This window comes from Berghia stephanieae, chromosome 7 (assembly GCF_034508935.2).
Source record: "Berghia stephanieae isolate SIO BIC M18660-M18661 chromosome 7, UCSD_Bste_1.3, whole genome shotgun sequence".
In the NCBI taxonomy this organism is placed as follows: domain Eukaryota; kingdom Metazoa; phylum Mollusca; class Gastropoda; order Nudibranchia; family Aeolidiidae; genus Berghia; species Berghia stephanieae.
In genome coordinates, this window is record NC_088366.1 from 4,098,809 (window position 1) to 4,123,027 (window position 24,219).

Sequence of the window (24,219 nt, forward strand, 5' to 3'; positions counted from 1 at the left end):
GAAATAATAAACCTTTGCGTCAATTCTGACTATAAAGTATATCCGTGTGTTTTGTTTGGTGTGGGTGTGTGAAAACTGATCTACGTACGTGTGGTCTGTGTATGTGTGTTGTGTTATTACTATTATGTGTGAATTAATAAGAGCAATTACTTTGCGTGTGTTACTACCGTCAAATCTGTCTTTGTCCTTCATCTCTCATTGCCACACAATGACAAAACACCTATGGAGATACATTCATTTTTAGCCCGATTTTTACCTTTATTTTCCACTTCCGGGACGGGGTCCTTTGACCTCCCATGATAGGCAGGAGGTCATGCTGTGCCTTCAGCCCCCTTATATCTGTTTTCCTTCCGAGTTGCTTTCTGTCTTTGTCTTGGAATGGGATTACTTAGTTTTGTCCCAGTCCTTGCTGGAGCTCTTGGCTGGGAGGGAAGCTGTCAAATGTATAGTTATAGTTTTGGTGATGATAATATATTTACTTGTAAATCATCTCTCTCTCTCTCTCTCTCTCTCTCTCTCTCTCTCTCTCTCTCTCTCTCTCTCTCTCTGTTATGTTTGATTAGTTATGAATTCTTTAAACATTTGTGTGTGTTCCTCTTAGTGGGGACCTGTGCTGGTGTCTGGTTGAGACTTTTAGGTGATCCATCTGTTCCCTATTTGTACCAATTCCCCTTTTGTCTTCCCTTTTCTTGGGTGCTTTAATTGTAATTCTAGAACTTTTTACTATCCCATTTTCTTCCTTTTTACTGGCGATGATATGGCCTTTATGTGTTTCAAGTGCCGTAAAACCCTTAAAAACTAACACAACCATAACAAACCCAGCTACCCACTCACTGCTGCGTGAACAGAAGGGTCAGAAAAAATCTCGACAGCATCCGTGATCGATCTCGGTACCTTTGCGTGTGAAGCGAGTGCTCTACCACCTCAGCTATCGGGACCCCCCCCCCCCCCCGATACCCGATACCCGCTAATCCGTATAAACCCCGATTTTTATTTTTAGAAGTAGAGCACTCCGCCTCCGCTGTAAAACAAACTACTCCCCCCCCCCCCCCCCTACCTTTCACATTCGTAATTTTTCTTGAGTTGACCTCTCTGCTTTTTAAAAAAATCTGGGTTGGCAGGTATGGGGATTAAAACTTGTCAAAAAAATCTTAAACCTGAAACTTCTGTGTAGACAACAAATACTTTTATGAAAGTCGAGTGTCAAAGTTCAAGAAAAAAAAAAGAGAGGGGGGGGGGGGGGGAATCTTAATTCATTGATTTGCGATATATGAAATGTTTAAATGTCCAGAGGTAGGTTAAGATGTTTTGTCGTTATACGACTGTTCAGCTTTTATTGATTGGCGTGGGGGGTGACGTTTTCCAGTGTTGTCATGATTTTCATCCCGATGACGTTTCTCTCAGGCCAATCTGCCTGCGGTATTAGATATAAAAACGATTTCCCAGTCATTTGGAGGCCATAATTATAAAAAAAAACTAGTACCAGATCCCTTTAACTTGCTGGTCGTATATTTATTTATTTATTTATAAGGTTTACCATCAAAGCCAGTTTTAATCAACGATGGTCTCGGATTTGGATCTGACTTTCGTGTTCTGAGGGAAAATTGGCTTGAACATATTTTTTGAAAAGGTAATAAATAATAAATTGAGCTCTTATATAGCGCATTATCTACTAAATATGCTCAAAGCGCTTTACAGGGGGTCCCTGGTCAACAGCAACATTTAACATGTAGGACGAGACATGACGCCTGTTAGGCGATATTACAATTTTTCGGCCAAAGACAACGCTGTTAACGGCCAGGTACTCATTTTACACCTGAGTGTGGTGAGAGAATGCGAGTAAAGAGCCTTTTCCAAGGACTCAACTATGCGCCTAGCGAGGTTCGAACCCAGGACCTTCCGATCCGAAAGCGAGTGTCATACCACACAAGACCACATAGCCGCACGGTGGGAAAAGAATTCACATGCACGACACATAATCAGTCGGAAGGTGAAAAGTTTGGATTTGCAATTATTTTTTTTTTTCATTTTCTGAAAGAATATGCTCACCAGACCATTTCAATCTTTATGTGTAGTAAATCGGGTGATTTTTTCATGAAGTTATGGTCAGATGTATGGGAAAGGTATCCAGCAACATTTCTCACATTTCATACTTTTTCAACTTGACTAGCTGTAAAAAATATTTAGGAGTGAAAATAAGCTTTGATATTTCCCGAAAATTTACAAAAAGGGTTGATTTAATGAATCATTTATGACGAGAACTCATTTTCGATATTTAAAAAAAAATGACCGTCTAACTAAACTTGGCAATATTTCAGTTCAAACCGTTTCACCATCGACTGATTTTGACAATCACTGTAACATATGTGATCCATGGTTTCATGTCAGATGAACACCTTTTCAACGCCACTACCACATTATCTCATTCGTCTGTAGTGTTTCATTCATCCTGTTTTGTTGATAAAGGAGAAACCCGAAACGTCCATTTAATCTGTTTCCGCATATAATAAATTGAAGCTCACATTCAATTTCACATTGTTATCTTTTTTTTTTTTTCAAGTAAACGTCTTTTTACAGCCTTTACACTGTCCGTCCTTCCTTCTGTATGTATGTCCGTCCGTCTGTCCATCTCTCTCAATGACCATGGATAAGATTTAACCCTGAGGCTGTGATTAGCATAGATAATGGTCTAAGTGTAAGGAGCCGATGATAATAAAATAGGCGTTGATTGATTAGCCAGTCGCCAGTGGCTACTTTATCTATCACGGACACCGGTCAGCCCAAGACGCTATTGGTGTAGTAATAATATGACATTGTTAACTCTTTAAAGGCTAGGTTGGATTTCATATCAATTCTATTTTTTCTTCCTGTATATTTATCTAGTAATACGGTGAAGACTTTTATTTTTTCGAAAAGAGCAACAATTTTTCTGATGCTCGCCAACGCCTGATAAGAGTATATAGTAGTAGTAGTAGTAGTAGTAGTAGTAGTAGTAGTAGTAGTAGTAGTAGTAGTAGTAGTAGTAGTAGTAGTAGTAGTCGTCGTCGTAGTCGTAGTAGTAGTAGTATAGCAGTAATAGTAGTAGTGGTGGTTGTAGTTGTAGTAGTAGTAATAGTGGTAGTGGTTGTAGTAGTAGTAGTGTAGTAGTAGTAGTGTAGTAGTAATAGTGGTAGTGGTGGTTGTAGTAGAAGAAGAAGGAATAGTTGTAGTATAAGTAGTAGTAATAGTGGTGGTGGTGGTCGTTGTTAGTAGAAGAAGAAATAATAGCTGTAGTAGTAGTGGTAGTAGTTGTAATGGTGGTGGTGGTAGTAGTAGGAGTAGGAGTAACAGCAGCAGCAGCAGTAGAAGTAGTGGTAATTGTCGTAAGAAAAATGGACCGTTGCAGTTAAAGAGTTAATATTATTAATAGAATTCTATCTATTTTCTGCACACGGATGTAGAATCGTGATTGTTTTAATGTCGCCTCATCATCATTGTTGTTGATTTGTTGTTTGTTCGATCATATTGCAATTGTTGCGTGTGTTTTCTTTTTTGACTTAATACAGCACTGTGTTAATGATATTATTCTTACATACAAACGGTCATTTGTTGTTCGCAGGTTTTGGACAACATTGTGTATTCATCCTTTTTCTATGCAAATCGCTTTGTCCAGTAAGTCAATTAGATTGTCGTGTTGAGAAAAGAGGCTGGTTCTTCGAATCTTAACTCTCTTTATCAACCACAGAAAAATCGTCACATTCAATGCCTTATGATTTTATGATCATTTTTTTTAAAACCAGGTTGCTTTTGTACATCACAAAATAAGGAGAAAATTCTTTGTCATATCTATAAGAACTTTACGCAGTTTTGTAAAGTTAACTTGCTGAACAAATTATGTTTGGGTTTTTTAAAAATCGATTTTTGTGATAGGACGTTTCAGAAATATTCCTGAAAATAGTTTGTAAAGAGAGAGTTCGGTTAAAACTAGACTTGAGTAACGGGATAGATTTTTAAAATTCTAAATTGTTTACAGAATTTATTTCTGTTATTCAAATGGAATTTAATTTATCACAAGGTGAATTTTGTACACGTCTTCTTCTTCTTCTTCTTCTTCTTCTTCTTCTTCTTCTTCTTCTTCTTCTTCTTCTTCTTCTTCTTCTTCTTCTTCTTCTTCTTCTTCTTCTTCTTCTTCTTCTTCTTCTTCTTCTTCTTCTCCTCCTCCTCCTCCTCCCTCCTCCTCCTCCTCCTCCTCCTCCTCCTCCTCATCTTCTTCTTCTTCTCCTAGGCCGTCATGGACGCAATAGATATGTGAGTAAATGTATCTGTGGGAGAGATATTATATCGTACCATCTAGACCCTATGGGAAGAAGAAGTGATTGTAAAGCGCCATAGAGCACTTGTCAGTGGATTAATGGCTTATATTATTATATTTTATATTATTATATTATTATTATTATTATTATATTTATTATTATTTATTATTATTATTATTATTATTATTATTATTATTATTATTATTATTATTATTATTATTATTATTATTATTATTATTATTATTATTATTATTATTATTATTATTATTATTATTATATATTATTATTATTATTATTTTATTATTTATTATTATTATATTATTATTATTATTATTATTATTATTATTATTATATTATTATTATTATTATATATTATTATTATTATTATTATTATTATTATTATTATTATTATTATTATTATTATTATTATTATTATTATTATTATTATTATTATATTATTATTATTATTATTATTATTATTATTATTATTCATTATTATTATTATTATTATTATTATTTATTATTATTATTATTATTATTATTATTATTATTATTATTATATTATTATTATTATTATTATTATTATTATTATTATTATTATTATTATTATTATTTATTATTATTATTATTATTATTATTATTATTATTATTATTATTATTATTATTATTATTATTATTATTATTATATATTATTTTATATTATTATATTATTATTATTATTATTATTATTATTATTATTATTATTATATTAATTATTATTATTATTATTATTATTATTATTATTATTATTATTATTATTTATTATTATTATTTTATCATCATCATTATTATTATTATTATTATTATTATTATTATTATTATTATTATCATTATTATTATTATTATTATTATTATTATTATTATTATTATTATCATTATTATTATTATTATTATTATTATTATTATTATTATTATTATTATTATTATTATTATTATTAACATCATCATCATCATTATTATCATTATTATCATCATCATCATCATCATCATCATTATTATTATTATTATTATTATTATTATTATTATTATTATTATTATTATTATTATTATTATTATTATTACTATTATTATTATTATTATTATTATTATTATTATTATTATTATTATTATTATTATTATTATTATTATTATTATTATTATTATTATTATTATTATTATTATTGTACATAAAGTCAACGCTTCACGCCCAACAAATGAACAAACTCTACAATAATAGAAGTCGTCTGTAATTTTCTGCTCCTATTTTTAATTTTTTTAATCGTCTTTGAAGACAGGTGGCATTTTTGTTTGATTGAAATCAGCCAGGACTTTACATTGTGTGGAATGAACTTTGGGGAATCAAAGCAACTATTGTCGCCCTTGTCGTGGGGTGTGTGGCAATAGATGGAACGAAATTGACGTCGCTCAGCTCTTTGTTATTGTTTTTATTTTTAGCTAATTCTCACTCAAATGTATTAATCAGATGATAAACGTTTAAAGTTAGATAGAGTAGATAGTTTTGTGTGTTTGCACGTTATATCCGGGTCGCGGATGTTGTGAGCTTATTTTGTTAACGAAACGCACAGCTTAAATGTTGTATATGTGTACACCTGAATAATCCAGAATAAAAATTTTATTCAACGATCGCAGAATATTTTCGCACAATTTATTCGTGTGAAATTACATATCTAGGTGTTAAAGACAGCTGATTGGTAATTATAAATGATCGTTTTTGTGCGCATAAATACAAATCTACCGGGTTTTTTTTTTGTTTTTTTGTTTGTTTGTTTTTTATTGTTTTTGTTTTTTGTTTTTTTTTGTTTCGTATTTTTCTATTTCTTTTCTTCTCTTTTTTTAACCTCAGGAATGAGGGACATCCAATTTTTGTCATCACTTTGCCAGTTTAGTTTTATCTTCATCTTATACATGCGACAATAAACAAGTTTCAAGTTTCAAGTTTCAAGTTTATTCAATATTAGGCTTTCGCCAATAAATCAACAATTTGATGCCAACATACATGAAAGTGGAAAAAAAAGGTAAATGGAACCAAAAAATAAACTGATACACCACACAAAAATACACGAATGGTAATAACATCAATACGTTCAATAATAATAATAATAATAATGATGATAATAATAATAATAATAATAATAATAATAATAATAATAATAATAATAATGATAATAATCATAATAGTAATAATAATAATAATAATAATAATAATAATAATAATAATAATAATAGTAATAATAACAACAACAATAAGAAGAAGAAGAAGAAGAAGAAGAAGAAGAAGAAGAAGAAGTAGAAGAAGAAGAAGAAGAACAACAACAACAACAACAAGAATATCAATAATAATAACAATAATAATATTACCATAATCCCCACACCCCAATCATCACCGTTACCACCACCACCATTACCATTATCACTACCACTATCACCATCACTTTTACATTCCCAATCAGTTTTTCTCATTTAAAAAAAAAAAAAAAATAAATAATATAAATAAATAAATAAATTAAATAGATAAATAATAATAATAATAATAATAATAATAATAATAATAATAATAATAATAATAATAATAATAATAATAATAATAATAATAATAATAAAAATATTGATACCCATCACAACAGACCTCCTCACTACCACGAAAATTCCCGTAGTACTACGGCTAAATCCCGGGCTGGATATAATAAAGGTTTTTAATTAAATGTCATTTCTTGAAAACGAAGTTCTGGTGCCAGAGCTATCACATAGAGTTAATATTTTTCCCCACGCATTATAAGGACAAACTGGTGGTTTTTAAGGGTAGTTAAAATGTCTACGATGTTATTTACCATGAAAACTACTTATTACATTTTCCTATTTCAAGTAGGCAGGTCTGCCATGATAAGTATCAGTTCCATTGTCAAAATAAGACAAACAGAAATAACTTTTATTTTAATCAATAATCCATACAATTTGATGACAACAGACATGAGAGTGAGGAAAAAAGGTAAATGGAACCAAAGCATAAAATGATACCATAAATAATCATAAAAATACAACATTGTAATACCACCAATACTTACAATAATAGTAATAATAATAATAATAATAATAATATAATAATAATAATAATAATATTAATAAGAAGAAGAAGAAGAAGAAGAAGAAGAAGAAGAAGAATTGTAAAAAATAACATAAGCGCCCCAGCAATAATATCTAGTATTGTATTTGTAAATGAGGACCACGCTTATATCCCTTTCGTTGACAATTAAGAAGATAGGGATTATATCATGGTAATTCTGTTTTGGATAATAAATTTATTGACTTTTAGTAATAATAGGTGCTCCAAAATGCTTTGGTCTGGGTGATCTTTATTTTCGGGGAAATTCCAACATAATCAATAGCCCACCACTTATATAACACATTTCTATCGTTGATTAAAGTTCTAGAAGAATGGGATCTTGCGAACATTGCCTAGAAGTTACAGACATATTAGTTTAACGTATTTTTTGGTAGAATTACAGAATTAATTCCCAAAGACAAATACTTGAATCTTTTAGAATATCACAAACATTTCAGTAATTTTCCGTACTGATATAGTCTAGAGCGAAACAAGCTTGCGTACTTCAATTATTCCATGTCAAGGGTTGGTTTCTGTGTTTTTAAGAATTTTACGGCGTTTGTGACGCATTGAAAGAACAGAAAATGTATAAGGTAGTCTAAAAGTATACTTTTCTCAAAGGCACCCGAGGATAAATAGGCAAAGGTAAATGGTGCGGATAGGGCACCAAGAGCACCCCTCGGTGTACTTAGATTGAAATCGCTTAGAAGTCAAAGATACAAGCAAAGAGTATTAACAAGTGAACTACAACACTTCTTTTACAAATCATATCAAAACAGAAGAACCAAGAAAGAAAAAAAAAAATATATACATATATATATATATATATATATATATATATATATATCTCTCTCTCTTCTCTCTTATATATATATATATATTATTATATATATATATATATATATATATATATATATATATATGGTTATATACACTGGTTATGATATCAATGCTGATAATAACAAAAACAACAACAGCAACAATAATAATAATAATATTAATAATAACAATAATAATAACAACAATAATAATAATAACAATAATAATAATAATAACAACAATAATGACAATAATAATAACAATAATAACCACAACAATAACAACAACAATAAGCCAATTGTGCAATCGCAACTAATCTTTATCATGGTAAACTATTATACAATATTTTAATATCAATGCCCAATTCCCCCCCCCCCACCCCACTTTCTCACACAAATACACACTCACACACACACACACACAATACTTATATATATATATATATATATATATATATATATATATATATATATATATATATATATAACATGTCATATTTTGTATAATATACCACATCTTAGTATCAGAACTGCAGTTACTAAACAGACAAAAACAAATGAAAACAAACAAACAATCGCATTATTCTCTCTATCATCAATTTTAATAAGTTTTCCTTGCCGTGGAAACCACAATTATACTTGTAAATATTTCTTGTGTTCGATCTGTACCTTAAAACAAAGTCTACCTAAATCACCTTGCTGTCTACTGTCTCTGCATTTCAAAAATTTGATAAATTCAAACATACTTGGTTTATTTTTCAGTTTTTCCGGCAGGCAATTTCTTCTCTCTTGCGTATACCTCGAACATTCAATTAGACAATGGTATTCGTCTTCTATTACGTCACAAGTAGGACATTTACGATCATTTCTATCTACTTTTCTTGTGCCCCATCTACCCTTTCTATATAAAACAAATGAGAACTCAATCTGATTTTTGAGATGGCAACTCTGTAAGATTTATTACACAGTTTCATATATGGTTCTAACTCAAAGGTGTCTTTAATGTGTTTATACAGCCGTCCAGACGTCGTCATCGACATCTCAGCGTGCCACTCTTGTAGAAACATGTCATCCAAGCGTTGTTTTAAAACCGCCAGAAAGTAATTTTCATTTTTTACATTTTGTTTAACCCAATAATGGCCCATTCCGCTCCTATCCAGCAACTGCTTCACCAGACTTACCCAAGTTGTTGTGTTTGGTTCATTAATATTCAATTGCACAAGTTCTTTGTATACTGCATGAGTGAATGAGCAATCATTATTTCCTGGGCGAATAAGTTTCAACCAATACTTAATAACTTTCATTTTTCTTTCAATATGCAAAGGATACACCCCCAATTCCCCATAAACAAAACAGTTTGGTGTGCTGTGCTTAACACATAGAATGGATTTAAGAAAACCGAGGTGAAATCTTTCAATTGGATCAGCTCTTCTTAAACCCCATATTTCTGCCCCATAATTCAGTATTGGTAAGATGGTACTATTGAACAGTTTCATTTGCATCTGTGGTAAAATTTCTGTGTTAGTGTTAAAATACTTTCTAAGTGAAAATAGTGCTCTTCTGGCTGAGTTTGTTACTTCTTGTGTACATTTTGTAAGAGATCCCGATGCGCTAAAATGACAGCCTAGATACTTGAATGACGAGATTACTTCAATACTTTTACCCTGATATGACCATTTGTCTTGTTGCCCAGTTTTCCCTCCCTTTTTAAATACTACGATTTTTGTTTTACTGATATTTACCTTTATTCCCCATTGCATACAATAATCTTGTAAAGAGTCTAAACCGTTCTGCAAACCCTCTTTTGTTTCACTGATTATTGCCATATCGTCTGCAAACATGAGCAATTTAATTGTAATATCCTGTATTTGTAATCCTATGGAATCTTCACTTAATTTACTTTCAAGATCATTAACAAACAGCGAAAACAAAAGTGGCGAAGTGCTTTCACCCTGTAATAATCCGCTGTTTGATTTAAAAAATTGTTGTTGACCTTTACCTCCTGTGGCCAGCTCAACCTTTGAATACATGTTTCTAAATAGCTTGACAAATTTCGAGCTCACACCGGATTTGATCAATTTTGTAAATAATGCGGATCTGTCAATAAGGTCATATGCTTTTTCATAGTCGATAAACGCACAATGTAGCTTCTTCCCTTTAGATAGCAATATCTCGATAATTCCATGTAGAATAAAATGGCAATCTGCTGTGCTCCTTCCCTTTCTAAATCCATATTGAACCTCGTTTAACACATTCTCTCCCTCCACCCATACATTTAGTCTTTCATTCATCACTCTTGTAAACAGTTTTCCTATACAACTCATTATTGTTATCCCTCTATAATTGTTCACATCTCTTTCATCTCCCTTTTTAAGAATCGGCACAATTCTACCCTGACTCCATATCAAGGGGAAATATTCCAATTCCAGTATCTTATTGAAAATTGATAAAATCAGTAATTTGATTTCTGAAGTTGCATTAATAATAAATTCATTTAACATATTATCCACTCCAGTAGCTTTGCCGCGTTTAAGAGCCTTAATTGCTTTGTGTAGTTCCCCCATCTCGATTGGCTTATCTAAAATATCTATATCTATAATATTCCTTCCCACATCCTTTTCTACCTCTGCAATCTCCGCCCTACCCATCTCCCCAACCCCTGATTCTTTATTTGCTAAAGTTTTAAAATGGTCGTAGAAGTTTATATCTGGCAGCTCTCTTCGTGATACTGAATTTCTTTTTATTTCCTTCCAAAAGTTCTGGGGTTCATGCTTACTTAAATCCAATAAATGTTGCGCTTTTTTGCGACTGTAATTTCTTTTGTTAATCCTACATACCTTCCTGTATTTATTCCTTTCCTTACACATCAATGTCCTGTTTTCCCCTGTCCCCGTCTCTATAAACTTATGTGCTCGTTCAGTGAATACTTTGCGTTGGATCTGACAAGCTTCGTTATACCATGGTGCTTTCTTTCTTCTCCCTTTCCTTTGTTTATCCCTCTCCCCTCTATCCTAACTACATGATCTATCCCTGCTTCTGTTAAAATATCTGTTAACTCGACTATATTACCCTCTAATACCTCTGGATCTGTGTTAGTTTGTACCAAATATATTAGATTGCTCACCTTATTATGACACACTTCTGTATTTAATAATGTAACGTAATTCTCCTTCTTATCCTCTTTCCACTTTGTCAACATAACCCCATCTAAACCGTCACTTACCTCCCGTCTATGCTCACTATTATTTAATTTCAAAGTAAACGATATTATCTTATGGTCTGACATTTCATTTGTTTCATGGACGTTAAAACCACACACATTTCCTATAACCCGCTTATTGCAAATAACATAGTCGATTGTACTCTCCCCTTTTTTATTGCCAAACGTTGTGCATCCCTTCATTTTATCCTCCCCTGTTCTCCCATTTAATATTGCAAGGTCACATGTGTAACATAATTGGAGTAATTTCAGTCCATAGTCATTTACTTTTTTGTCCTTATTAAAACGTCTAACTGTCATGTCATTACATAAGAAATCTCTTTCACATAAAACATTCTCTACCGAAAGCTCTTCTGTCTGGTTCTCTCTAATGTCAACAGTCAAACAATCCTCTCTCTCCGCCGTCCTTGCATTCATGTCTCCTGCTACTATGATCCCTCCCTGATCGGTCACTTTTGTCAATTGATTTAACAGTTCATCAAAACAACTTACATTATCGTCAAAATCGCTGCGCGTTGATCCATACGGCCTCATGTAGACAAATAATAAATATACACTTTCATTCCATCCAAAATGTTCCTTATCTAATTTAAAACACATACCATCTTCATACTCCCAATCTACAACTGACACACCCTTTTCCAAACGCTTCCTGAAATAACACACTAACCCACCCGAATCCCGTTTGGCCCTTGATTTTCTTTTACGGTGTTTGCAGAACGGTTCACAGTAGCCATCTAACATTAAATTACTTCTCTCATTCGTCCACGTCTCACTTAACAAAATTACATCAAATTTATAAATACTTTCAACAAATTCAGGACATTCTTTCTTCATTTCCAAACTACCATTGATATTAAAAACACAAAAGGATACATTAGAAAGGTGGCTCCGCGGCGCATCTTCCTATTGTCGATCTGTTGTCGTCGTCGGTCTCACTGTCCGCACTTCCCTGCCGTCCACAATCAGCCTGGCTGGGTATGCTACCCAGGCGTCTCTTCCGGCATTCTTGGCTGCCTTCAAATCCGCCATCAATTGGCGTCTTGCCTCTCGGATCTCAGACGGAAAGTCTTCACTTACTCCAAGTCCAGGAGGCAGATGCTTTCTCCCAAGCTTGACTCGTTGCCTGTCATTGAAGTCCAGGAATTTGGCAATGACAGGCCTTCTTTTGTCACTCGTTCTTCTACCCATCCTGTGCGCTCTTTCTATCACCACCCTTCCTTCCACTTTGCACTTTCGCACCAACTCCGCCACCAGTTCAAAACAATTCTCTCCCTCCCTCTCCTCGACACCGTGAAACACCAAGTTGTTCCTCCTGCTTCTGGCCTCACTCTCAATCGCCCTCGCCTCTAACACCTCCACTCGCCTTCTCAACACCCCCACATCTTCCTTGACAATTCTCGCCTCACTTCGTTGCATCTTTACCTCCTCCTCTATCCTGTCTAACCTCTCCTCTTGTCCTTTCATATTTTCTAATATCCTGTCCATTTGATCTTTAATGGTACTGAGTTGCCCCAACACCGCTAAAACCGAGCTCACGCTGTCTTTAACTCCATCAATTACATTCCTCAATTCTATGAATTCCCTTCTCAACTCACACATCTCGTCAGTAACACTCGGTAGATCGTCACTACCCCCTCTTAATCTCTTTGCATTGGAAGCTGGGGTAGACATGGTTTGGCTACTTATTATCAAATATGTACGTTGAAGAGAGAGAGAAGGTTGGGGGGGTTACGGTTGGGAGAAAACAGTTCACGATTCTTGTCACAGAGTGACAAAACAAACAGTGACACGGAATGTTTACACAACAATCACAATCCAGATAATCAAAACAACCAGGGTTTACAGGTGAACAGCGACGATGACGGTTACGGTGATATTGAATAATAATAATAATAATAATAATAATACAATGATGAGATGATTTAATGCCTCGAATGGTGAAATAATGGCAGAAGTTGAAGAATTTTGTACTACCTTCACAGTTTCAATTGGAAATCCTGAAAACACAAAACACTTAAACAGTCCGGAATATAGTCCAAAAGATAAAGGGAAATGAGTCGAACAGACCAATATAAATTTCAATCCAAGACAACAACAATTACTTGTTAATTTAAACATATACATAGATAGGTCTATATTGACCTTTCAAAAAATAAGTAACTAAATAAATGTTAAAAAATTACATAAATAAATGAATATATAAAATAATGAATAAATATATAAAATAAAAAATAAATAAATAAAAAATAAATTAACAAATAATTATATAAATAAATAAACGGCCAATTTTGGTTCCACACTCAACATACAGAATCAAGCTGGGGTCTTTACTGCGAAAACACCTGCTTTTAAAAAATCAAATTGATCGAAGTTTTCATTGCTAAAAGGGTTTTATGTTTTGCATCTGATTGTCGACATCGCCCGGAGCGGGAGGCCTGTCGGTTTTACCGATTTCCATAAGAGCAATCCAGTCCCCCACCCCCCGCGATGTTCGGCGAGAGACGATTACAAAGACCTGGCTCAATAAAATCAAAGAGAGAAGGAATGGGGATACCCCTATCAAGCGCATAATAGACGGTGCCCCTGTTTCGAGCCGAAATAAGTCCCGGCAACCCTTGTACGCATATTCCCTGACTTGGGACAGAGCTGCATATACGAGATGGAAGTCGGTTTGGACGAATTCAATTCCTCTAGGGGTCGGGACATAGACTCATTGAAGCTGGGGGAAAGTTGCCAGGTTTCCCCATCAGTAAGAGGAGGCACTGGGTGGTAGCGAATTGTCTTCGGTTGAGAACCGCCTTCATCATTGGGGACTTTCAGCCTGTCCAATATGTACCCGCTGTGGTTACGAGCCCGAAACCGCAGAGCATCTAGTTGAACGGAGTGTTGTGAAGAAGCTTCAGGGTGGGTTTGCGACGGTGCTCGAGTGCGGTAGAGAATTTGCTGCTTGGGTCGATCGTCATAACAGAGTAGTGTGAGAACCATTAGAAGCTGCTGTCGTTGCTAGGGCAGTGTCACGCTATTCGCTAGCAAAGGCTATGGTCAATACATAGAGATATGGATGAATTTTACGTTCATGGGTCACTATCACAAACGTATAAAGAACTGAACAAGTGTGTATGAAAGGTGCCAGGCAAAGCAAGAATGAAAAATACAAGAAAAAAAAACATCCCAAAAAACAGTCGACCTCGACTGGAGATCGAACCTCAGACCTTCTGATTAGTAATGTAATGGTAGCACGTCTGATCGGTAATCAGAAGGCCTGAGGTTCGATCCCCAGACGAGATCGATTGGTTTTTTTTTGGGATGGCTTTTTTCTTGTATTTTTCTTTCTTGCTTTGTCTGTCACCTTTCATACATACTTGTTCAGATCTTTATCTTACAACGGTGCCTGGTCCTTAATTTCTTAATTTGATATGTTCATAAACTTATCTAGCCATATCTCGATTATCTCTCTATATTTAGATCAGTTATGTACACACAATATTCTATACATGTCACGAAGATAACGCCAATGTTTACTTTGAATGTCCAAAGTTCACTCGGTACAATTAAATTGAACACAAAGATGACCTACCGGCCTTTGAGAAAGACAGAAAATCAAGGATCAGAAAAAAAATGTCTATTGCTGAGCTTGGTCAGTGACTAGATGGGTGACTTTGACAAGTGGTAGGTCAGTAACCGGCTATAAGCCGACGAAGGATACGGTCAATTTCACTGGATTCGCTTCTTCATCTCCGCAGCGTCTTAGACAAGGACGCGAAAAATTCTAATCAATACGGTCAATACGTGGCCTTCATGAATCTCACGTGAACTTCGGTTGGTAAACCAAAGTAAACACTGGCTTTATCTCCACAAAGATGAATGGTGATATTTTGTGTACACGTGAATGTCTGTCGATAACGAGAGGTAACCGAAATAAGCCATTGATCTAAGGTCTCAAACAAACGACTTAGATTGTTCCCAAGACTGTAATTGGCTCTAATTTCTTGTTGGTCACCCCCCCCCCCACCTTCCCTCTTTTAAAAAATTTTTCCAAGGATCATGTGACTTTCAAAGTCCGAAGAATTAGTTTAAAAGATCGTAGTGAATGTGGCCTCTGGGTTTCTGCCGACGTCTACTTATTTATAGATCTGAGTAACCCAAATTGTTGGAGACTCATGATTGCAATGTATTGGAAATACTCCACAACAAAAATATTGTTTATTACAACAACGTTAAATCAGATCAGCTTTAATGGGGGGGGGGGGGGATATTTTCTTTTGGCTCAATTCAATTTTCAGCATCAATTTCACCTCAACATAACACCGTTTTGAGTCGATGGGTCCCCATTTCAATTTTGTCCTAACAGAAAGTTCCATGTCATGACACACCAATTGATACTGGAAGGCTGGCCAAGGCCGAACAGATAATTAATTCTGCCACGATTCGATTCCTACTAATCACTGTTGAATGTTTCACGATACGGAAACTTGGGTAAACTCCCAGAGTATAATAATGGCTATCAAGTCAAAAGGGTTATCTTATCACGTGACATATGGCAGGTCGCTGATGTATTTTATTCCTCCCCTTCCTCTCCTCGTCCACCACATCCTTCTTCTTCTTCTTCTTCTTCTTCTTCTTCTTCTTCTTCTTCTTCTTCTCCACGGCCACCACCAACACCACCACTACCTCCTCCTCCTTATCCTCTTCCGCCTTCTCCCCATTCTTCTTCTTCCTCTTCCTCCTCCTCCTCCTCCTCCTCTTCTTCTTCTTCTTCTTCTTCTTCTTCTTCTTCTTCTTCTTCTTCTTCTTTCTTCTTTTATTGCTAAGAAATTGTGTTAATACATACATAATAAAATCAGGATATGGCCTGCTGGAAAAATGAATGAAGCGTTATTAAATTCATTGAATTATGATGGAGCAATGGATATGGGATTTATAGATATCAACATTATCTATTTATCTCTACATTTACTTATTTAATTATTAATCTAATTTATTTGTTTATTTATTTATTCATCCATGTATATATATATATATATATATATATATATATATATATATATATATATATATAATTTATATATATTAATTATTTATTTATTTATTTTTTTTAATTTCTTTTATTCATATATTTATTTTTTTATTCATTCATTTATATATCTGTTATTTATTTTTTAAATATATATTTTTATTTATTTGTCATCCTTTTAGATCCACTTGAACACTCCAAGACAATCACAACAACATCGATGAATCTACAAGGTTATAAATAACACCTACTGCAATACCAGAAACGTCGAGAGAAATTGTATTCATAATCGAATCAAAACCACCAGAATCACATTGACAACAGTCACGCCGGCAGAATCGTTGACCATAGTTTTTATTGTTTTACCACTAAAAAACTGAACGAGCTTTAAAAGCAAACACTACTAGCAACGAATAGCTACCAAAGCAACACTCAAGGGCACGCACGAATACCACCAAAGCAACACTACAGCAACGAATAGCCACCAAAGCAACACTCAGCAACCGAATACACAAAGCAACACTCCAAGAACGAATAACCACCGAATAACCACCAAAGCAACTTCAAAAGAACGAATAACCAACCAAAGCAACACAATGAAACCCACAGGGTTACAGGAAATGCTGTTGATGCCTTTTTTAGCAGTCATACGTGTCATCGAATCATCCCTCTTTGTCCTGGTGAGTTTTGTGTCACGTGATTTTGGCAAATAGGTCAAATACGTCGTTTACATAATAATATTAGCATGTCGGATAAACGGGCTTCATTCAACATTATTGTTACTTGTTATGCAGTATTTTGCGTGGGTTTGGCGGTATTTCTATGACAACAATGAAACAAAATATCTGTTTGTGCGGCTATGTGGTCTAGTGGTATGACACTCGCTTCGGATCGGAAGGTCCTGGGTTCGAGCTCGCTCGGCGCATAGTTGAGTCCTTGGAAAAGACTCTTTACTCACATGCTCTCGCCGTACTCAGGTGTAAAATGAGTATCTGGCCTTCAACAGCGTTGTCTCTGTCGGAAAAAAAATGTAATATCGCCTAACAGGCGTTATGTCTCGTTCTACATATTACGTGTTGCTGTTGGTCAGGGACCCTTTGTAAAGCGCTTTGAGCACATTTAGTGGATATTGCGCTATATAAAAGCTCTTTTTTTCGGGGGGGGGGGGGGGGGGTTGTCAGATTTTGTCAATAAGTTTTTTTTTTTTAATTGAGCATTTATAAAGACATCGGTGATCACGGTACGCCATTTATCTCTCTATTCAAATATGTTTTCTTGGTCTACCTTTACTCTTTTTACCTTCTATATTTCCTGTGAGAGCAAGATGTTCAATACATTTATGTCGATTTAGGTGCACTAAAAATTGCATTTGTCTTTTTTCTTATTGTACGAATTAGTAACCATTTAGTTTAAGATTGCTCTAATACTTCTTCATTTGTTTTCTTCTCTGTCCATGAGATTCTTAACATCCTTCTAAGAAACCACATCTCTGCTGCCTCCAGTTTTTTTTTCTAATGTCTTCTGTAATTGTCCAGCTTTCCCAGCCATATAATAATACTGACCATGCATAGGCCTTCCAAACCCTGAGCTCTCTTCATACAAATCTTTATCTTACCCATCCACTTCTGAGTTAAGTGACATCCTTTGAACAAAACGTTCACTTTTTCAATTCGGACATGTCACTTATCGGAGAACGGTTCTCTATCCAATTCCAGGTTAGATGGTATGATGCTTACTGTTACAGCCCCTTACAGGCTACACTGTGGCCTTGGGTAGAACAGGTCCCAAGGTTTGTGGAGGTCAAAGGTCGCAAGGTCAACGTGTTTACCGCCAATATCGTCACGTGGTCCAGAACACTCCTGGTCATTCCCATTGCTTACACACTCAAGTAAGTCATGATTAAGGTTTATCAATGATTCAATAGATTATGTTGAGTGCATAAAGTCTACTATTAGTCATCATCATCGTTGCCTTTTTCACCCTGGCTCAGGGTATAGATAGTTCGAAGACGACGTCACTCATGTCTTTGTTATTGTTTTTGCCATCCGCGTTTATGAGTAATGCTCACTGAACTGTATTAACCCGACTATAAACGTTCATGGATACACACAGTTTTGTGTGTTGGTCCGTTATACTTCAGGATGGCAATGTTATGAGCTTATTAGCCAAGCGCATTCTATCTATTGGCGGAGCCATCGATACATTATAGAAAGTATAGATAGAATGCGCTTGGCCAAGGAGTTCACAACATTGCCATCCGGAAGTATAACGGACCAACACACAAACTGTGTGTAACCATGAACTTTTATAGTCTGGTTAATACAGTTTAGTGAGAACAACTCACAAACGCGGATGGCAAAAACAATAACAAAGGCCTGAGTGACGTCATCTGCATACTATCTATAAAGTTGACGTCACTCATGTCTTTATTATTGCTTTTTGTCACCCGCGTTTTTGAGTCTAAAAACTATTTTAACCAGGCTATAAACTTTCAAGGTTACACAGAGTTTTGTGTGTTGGTCCGTTATACTTGCGGATGGCATTGTTGTGAGCTTCTTAGCCAAGCGCATACTATCTATAGCCTGACACCGGCCAAAAAATGACGTCAAAAGAAAACAAATTGTGAGTTGTATTCAAAAGGTCAACCAATGGAATCCCGTGTTTCCTTGAGCTCTACTGACGATAACTCGGTGCACAAACCTAAAATAATAACGTCAAACTATAAGTCCTGGTTGGTTCTAGTGTCAGGCTATAAGTTAACGATGGCTACGGTATAGGCCACAGACAAACAATGTCCATCCCTCTCTATCTTGAGCTAACGTTTTAATCTCATTCCATGTCTTCCTTTCGACTTTGTCTGTTGTCCTTCATAAATGCTGTAATTGCAGAAACTCTTCGAAAAAGATTTGATTTGTCCGCTTGTGTTTCTGAGGGGTGTTAACCCTTCAACAACCCACAACCTGGAGGACCAGGTGACTCAAAAAGGGAGAGTCACACACCCTTAGTCGCCTTTTACGACACACTGGCTTGGTGTTGGGCTATTCTTGGCACTCTCTCTGTTGAGGGACCACGGACCCCACACGGGCGTAGCTATTAGTGCTAAATAGAATTTGACAACTTTCACATTGATTGATAGTTCAAAATTTACTTACGAATGGATTAATTACCTGTTAATGTTGTTGTTGTTGTTGTTCTTGCTGTTGTTGTTGTTGTTGTTGTTGACAAATGTCAAGGCCAGTTGGGGTGACTAAAGACCACTTTTTAAACATCTTTATATGAAATAGCTTGACATTAAAATAGCCTGTCCGGTGTTCTTTTCCCCTATATGTAGGGAAAGGTGAAATATATCAAATGATGTATATTTTACCATAATTGTTATTAATATTTTTTAAATCTGGGGGCCACATAATTTAGGGGGAGGGCTTCCGAAAGCTCCTAGTGCTAAGGGAAACAACTGAAATATTTCCTCAACTAACCATAAGAAAAAATAAAACTTATTACCGTTAACTAACCCTAATAGGAAAAGCAAACACCCTAGCACCTTTGCTGAGATTTATGACTCACCCTAATAGAAAAAAAAATCCTCCGATCTCGAGCTAACCCTAATAGAAAAAAACAAACACCCAGGACTGCTTTGCACTACCTTTCGATACTTCACAAATCAAAATTGCGGTCGAGAATCAAAACAATGGTCAATTTAGGAAATGTTAAACTTTCACAAATCTATCAAGGTTTGTTCTAAAGTTTTTAAAATGCTTCTATATGATAACAAATTGAATAAATAAACGCATGACAAAAGGTCCACGATGAAAATACAAATTGAAAGAAATGCTAGCGCTAGGAGCTTTTGGAAGGTCTCCCCATTTGGGGGGCTGGTTTTAATGACCAACTGGCTTTAGTCACCCAATTCTACCGTAATGATATATTATTATATGATCCGTGTATCATCATCTCCCTGTCGTTTCCATCCCCAATCTAGATACAACTGTTACTGGTCTGGGTTTTTCTGTGTACTCCTTCACGACTTCCTGGACCACTTAGATGGGATAGTGGCCAAGGTTCACAGACACCAGTATGGACCTTGTGATGACCCCATTGTTGGAGGTTTCATGGATGCTTTCTGTGATAAGGTAGGTTATCGTCGTTATCATCGTTAACATCATCATCGTCAGCGTCATCACCATCATCATCATCATCATCATCATCATCATCATCATTATCATCATCATCATCATCATCATCATCATCATTATCATCATCATCACTGCTGCCTTGGGGCTTTAAATGACGTTTTTAAAACGTTTATCTTGAAAATATGTCCGATAACCTAAATTTGCTATGGGGCCTTTATTGATATGAAATACTCTCAAACCAGCCCACTAGTTGTCCTTTACAACAATGCTAAATCAAGCCCATAATTGCGTTCGGTTATCAGACCTGCAAATATGTGCATCTAGGTTTTTGATCAAAACTAACACCATCATATCCAATTCTATTTCAGATTGTCAACGTCCTGTCTCTATGGAGTATACTAATGGTCACTGACTTCTCCTCCATGACGTCATCACAGTCCCTGATCTACTTCCTTTCATGCGCAATCATCATCGCGTACGAATTCACACTGGGCGTGGTTAGAGTTCAAGACTTCTTTCGGGCGTATTACTTCAGAGAGTTCAAGAAAACCGACCAGAGATCGAACAAGACAAGCACAGCAGCTGTTATGGAAGGAAAGTTGAAGGAAAAACTCGAATCCATGGGAATTGCGGCCCTTTGTTTGGCCCAGGCCAACCCTGTCGTTCTCAGCAGTGTCTGTAAGTATGACGTCATTGGCATGTGGCCCACCGACATGGCGGCTGAAATGGCTGCCAAAAAGTGCATTTCAAATTCAAATAATCAAAAATACGATTTTGTGGAAACCCTTTTCAGTTAGATCAGCCGGTCATATTTATTTTGTTCAGGAAAGTTATAACTTTGACCTAATTCTGATAAATCTTACAATAAATTCACATTTTTCATCATCGAAGAAACCCTGTCATACCTTATGCCGTTCTCGAATAACCTTCCGCTTAATGTAAAACCTGCTTGTTTGCATCAAGCTTGTAAACAATATTAAGCTATTTATAGATGCATTGGAGACGCAGTATATAGCATCATTTTTTCATTTTTTTAAATTATTTGATCGACTTAACGGTACTTACAACACACACGGGGGCCAGTCAAAATACGACGGTAAATTTGGATAACAGGAAGAACATGATTATTTTGGATATACAAAATCACCTTTTATGCGGAACATTTATGTGAAATTCGCTACCACTTGAGACACGTTCTTCGTCTTCATTTGATGATTCCAAGCGTCGATTGAAGACATTTTTATCCAGACAGGCTTTCTTTTGATTATGTGTATAAATAGCGTTGTTCGTGTACTGTGTTAGGGCTTAATCTATGTTATGTGCCCAGAGTCCTCCAGATGAAGGGATGTAAATACTATAAATCTATACCATCATTACTATTATCAGTATGCTTAATCTGACTGAGTCCGTAAATCTATGCGGAGAAGAGCAAGAAGTCTCACAAATTTTTCCGCTAATGGAACAGCCTTCCTTGTTTCGTTTCAGCTGGAGTCACGGGCGTGACGTGCCTGTTTCTGTCCGTCCGATTGGCCCACTCCAGTCTGGCCAGCAAACTACAGGCCAGGGCACCACAAATCAGGAGCCAACTCCACGCCTCTGATGACGAGGACGAGATGAAGAGCAATGACCAGCCCCATGTACAGCCAGGAACAGGGGTCTCCAAAGACAAGGTAGATAATCCACTGCACCAAAGATAATTTGATCCACCTTAAAAAAGCACCCTTTTCCTAAAATGCATGCCCTTATTTTGCCTTTTTTTTCTATTTCTTTTTTTTGTTTTTTTTTTTTTGGTTACAACAGTAAATTTTGTCATAACGCCATGTTGAGGATTTTGGCAAAATTGGTCACATAACGAGTTTTCGTTATAACAAGACAGTCCTAGTTCTTTCATGTGACGCAAAAGATCATTGAAATATAAGCTTGGGGTTCCAAACTGAAGTCATGAATACTTATTTACTTATGGGTACTTATGGATTGTTTCCAGCACACGTCCTTATAGGCCCTTTTCGCCAGACTCTATAATTTCTTCATTGTCTTTGGGATTTAAGTTTCTTCCGGTTTTACAATCTAAAGCGCATTTATAATTGTACAAAACATTTTGGTCAGACCAAAATTTGTCTAGTCTTCTCTTGAAGCTATTTAGGGTTTTTGCGTTCACTGCAGAATCTGTTCCATGTGAAGAGTAAAGTAAAATGGATTCTCTTAAAAGTAACTACACGATGTGGAGTAACTGTTTAAGACTTGAATTTCTTCATCAGCACCAAGTTACATTGTTTTTTCACTTTTTCACATATGAGTATAATACGTGTATATAAGAATATAATATTAGGTACATGGTAGTGTTATCCCCTATTTGTTATTTCACAAAGAATAAGAACACGTTTCACTGCCTTTTTAAACACTTTATTTGGGGGGCGAAGTGGCCGAATGGTTAAGGCATTGCACTGTGACTGGAAGGTCCCGGGTTTGAGTCCCGCTTCAGGCATTTTCGTTTTTTTTTTCTTGGGCATGATTATTAACCCCAAATCTGCTCAGTTGGACAACATGGGTGATTCCTGTTGACATCAGACATCTTGTTTGATGAATTATCTATATTCCTTTCCATTTTACTTTAAAGACACAAAATCAAGTCTTATGTATGTAGTATGTTACTGAAATGAACTCCATCAAATGGGATCCTGGAAAACAAACAACAACAAACAAACAGAATACCCCAAATCAAACAAAACAAACCAACCAATGACATCATATCATTGTAAATCCAAGCTTTACCAATGTCTGAATCCATCGTGTGTCGAAATAAAAACATGAATTGTAAAAAGACGAAATCCTTTAGAATAGTCAGGACTGTGAGACCGGATAGTTTATGCAAGCGACTGGAGCCTTAATGGCATGGCATACTTTCTGACTGCCCATTATGCCTGTCGGCGTGTAGGGCAGCATCGAAGGACCGCCATTTACATCTGTTCGTGGCCATCATCATCAGTGAGCTTTGGGTCAAACCCCCCCCCCCCCCCACACACACACACCCATACACACACACACACTCACACACACACAGACACTCTTTTACCCCTCCCTCCACTGTTCTCCTCCAAGTTGCCCGGGCCCTTCCTCTTCTTCTCTTTCCTTCCGGTACCTAGAGCTTTCAATGGTCTGTATTAATTGCTTGCTACCCTTCTGACAAGACACTAGTCGGATAAGGAGGTCGGAACCTAGAAACAGGTTTGTTTTTACCACAAAACGTCGAGGAAATAAGGAGAAGCCTCTCGGAGTCATTAGGCCCATAGAGCCGGACTTGGTCTTGCTTTCTGCAGCGTTATACGGACAATTATAATACATACTTCCCTTTTGATCTGACGCTGGGTCTTTTAAATCTGGAGGAAAGTACTTTGCGATCGGCTTGAGTCCTATCCAAAGGGTGGGTAACAAGGTACATAAACCGTGATAAACTCCGGAATTGTAGGCCAAATGGCTCTATAGGAGTGTTTGTTTAAAAAAAAAAACAATCAAATAAACAAACGAGCACACACACACACACACACACACACACACACACACACACACACACACACACAAATATGCGTCGAGTATCCTCTG

The 24,219-nt window shown here is 35.6% G+C and overlaps 1 protein-coding gene across 3 annotated transcripts in view; it reads left to right on the top strand.

Moving 5' to 3' along the window:
• Nucleotides 1-1,450: 1,450 nt before the first annotated feature.
• Nucleotides 1,451-24,219, top strand: part of LOC144976383 (uncharacterized) — a 29,989-nt gene continuing 7,220 nt past the window's right edge. The window contains exons 1-6 of one of the 3 annotated variants that reach the window (XM_078920646.1): nucleotides 1,451-1,630; nucleotides 16,669-17,166; nucleotides 18,202-18,374; nucleotides 20,466-20,616; nucleotides 20,988-21,297; nucleotides 22,105-22,289. In XM_078920646.1, the coding sequence (XP_078776772.1) occupies nucleotides 17,083-17,166; nucleotides 18,202-18,374; nucleotides 20,466-20,616; nucleotides 20,988-21,297; nucleotides 22,105-22,289 (903 nt within the window). In that variant the 5' untranslated portion in view covers nucleotides 1,451-1,630; nucleotides 16,669-17,082. Of the gene's footprint in view, nucleotides 1,631-3,486; nucleotides 3,652-6,174; nucleotides 6,347-16,668; nucleotides 17,167-18,201; nucleotides 18,375-20,465; nucleotides 20,617-20,987; nucleotides 21,298-22,104; nucleotides 22,290-24,219 lie in introns of those variants that run through there. The other 2 variants (XM_078920645.1, XM_078920647.1) reach the window with 2 other exon arrangements.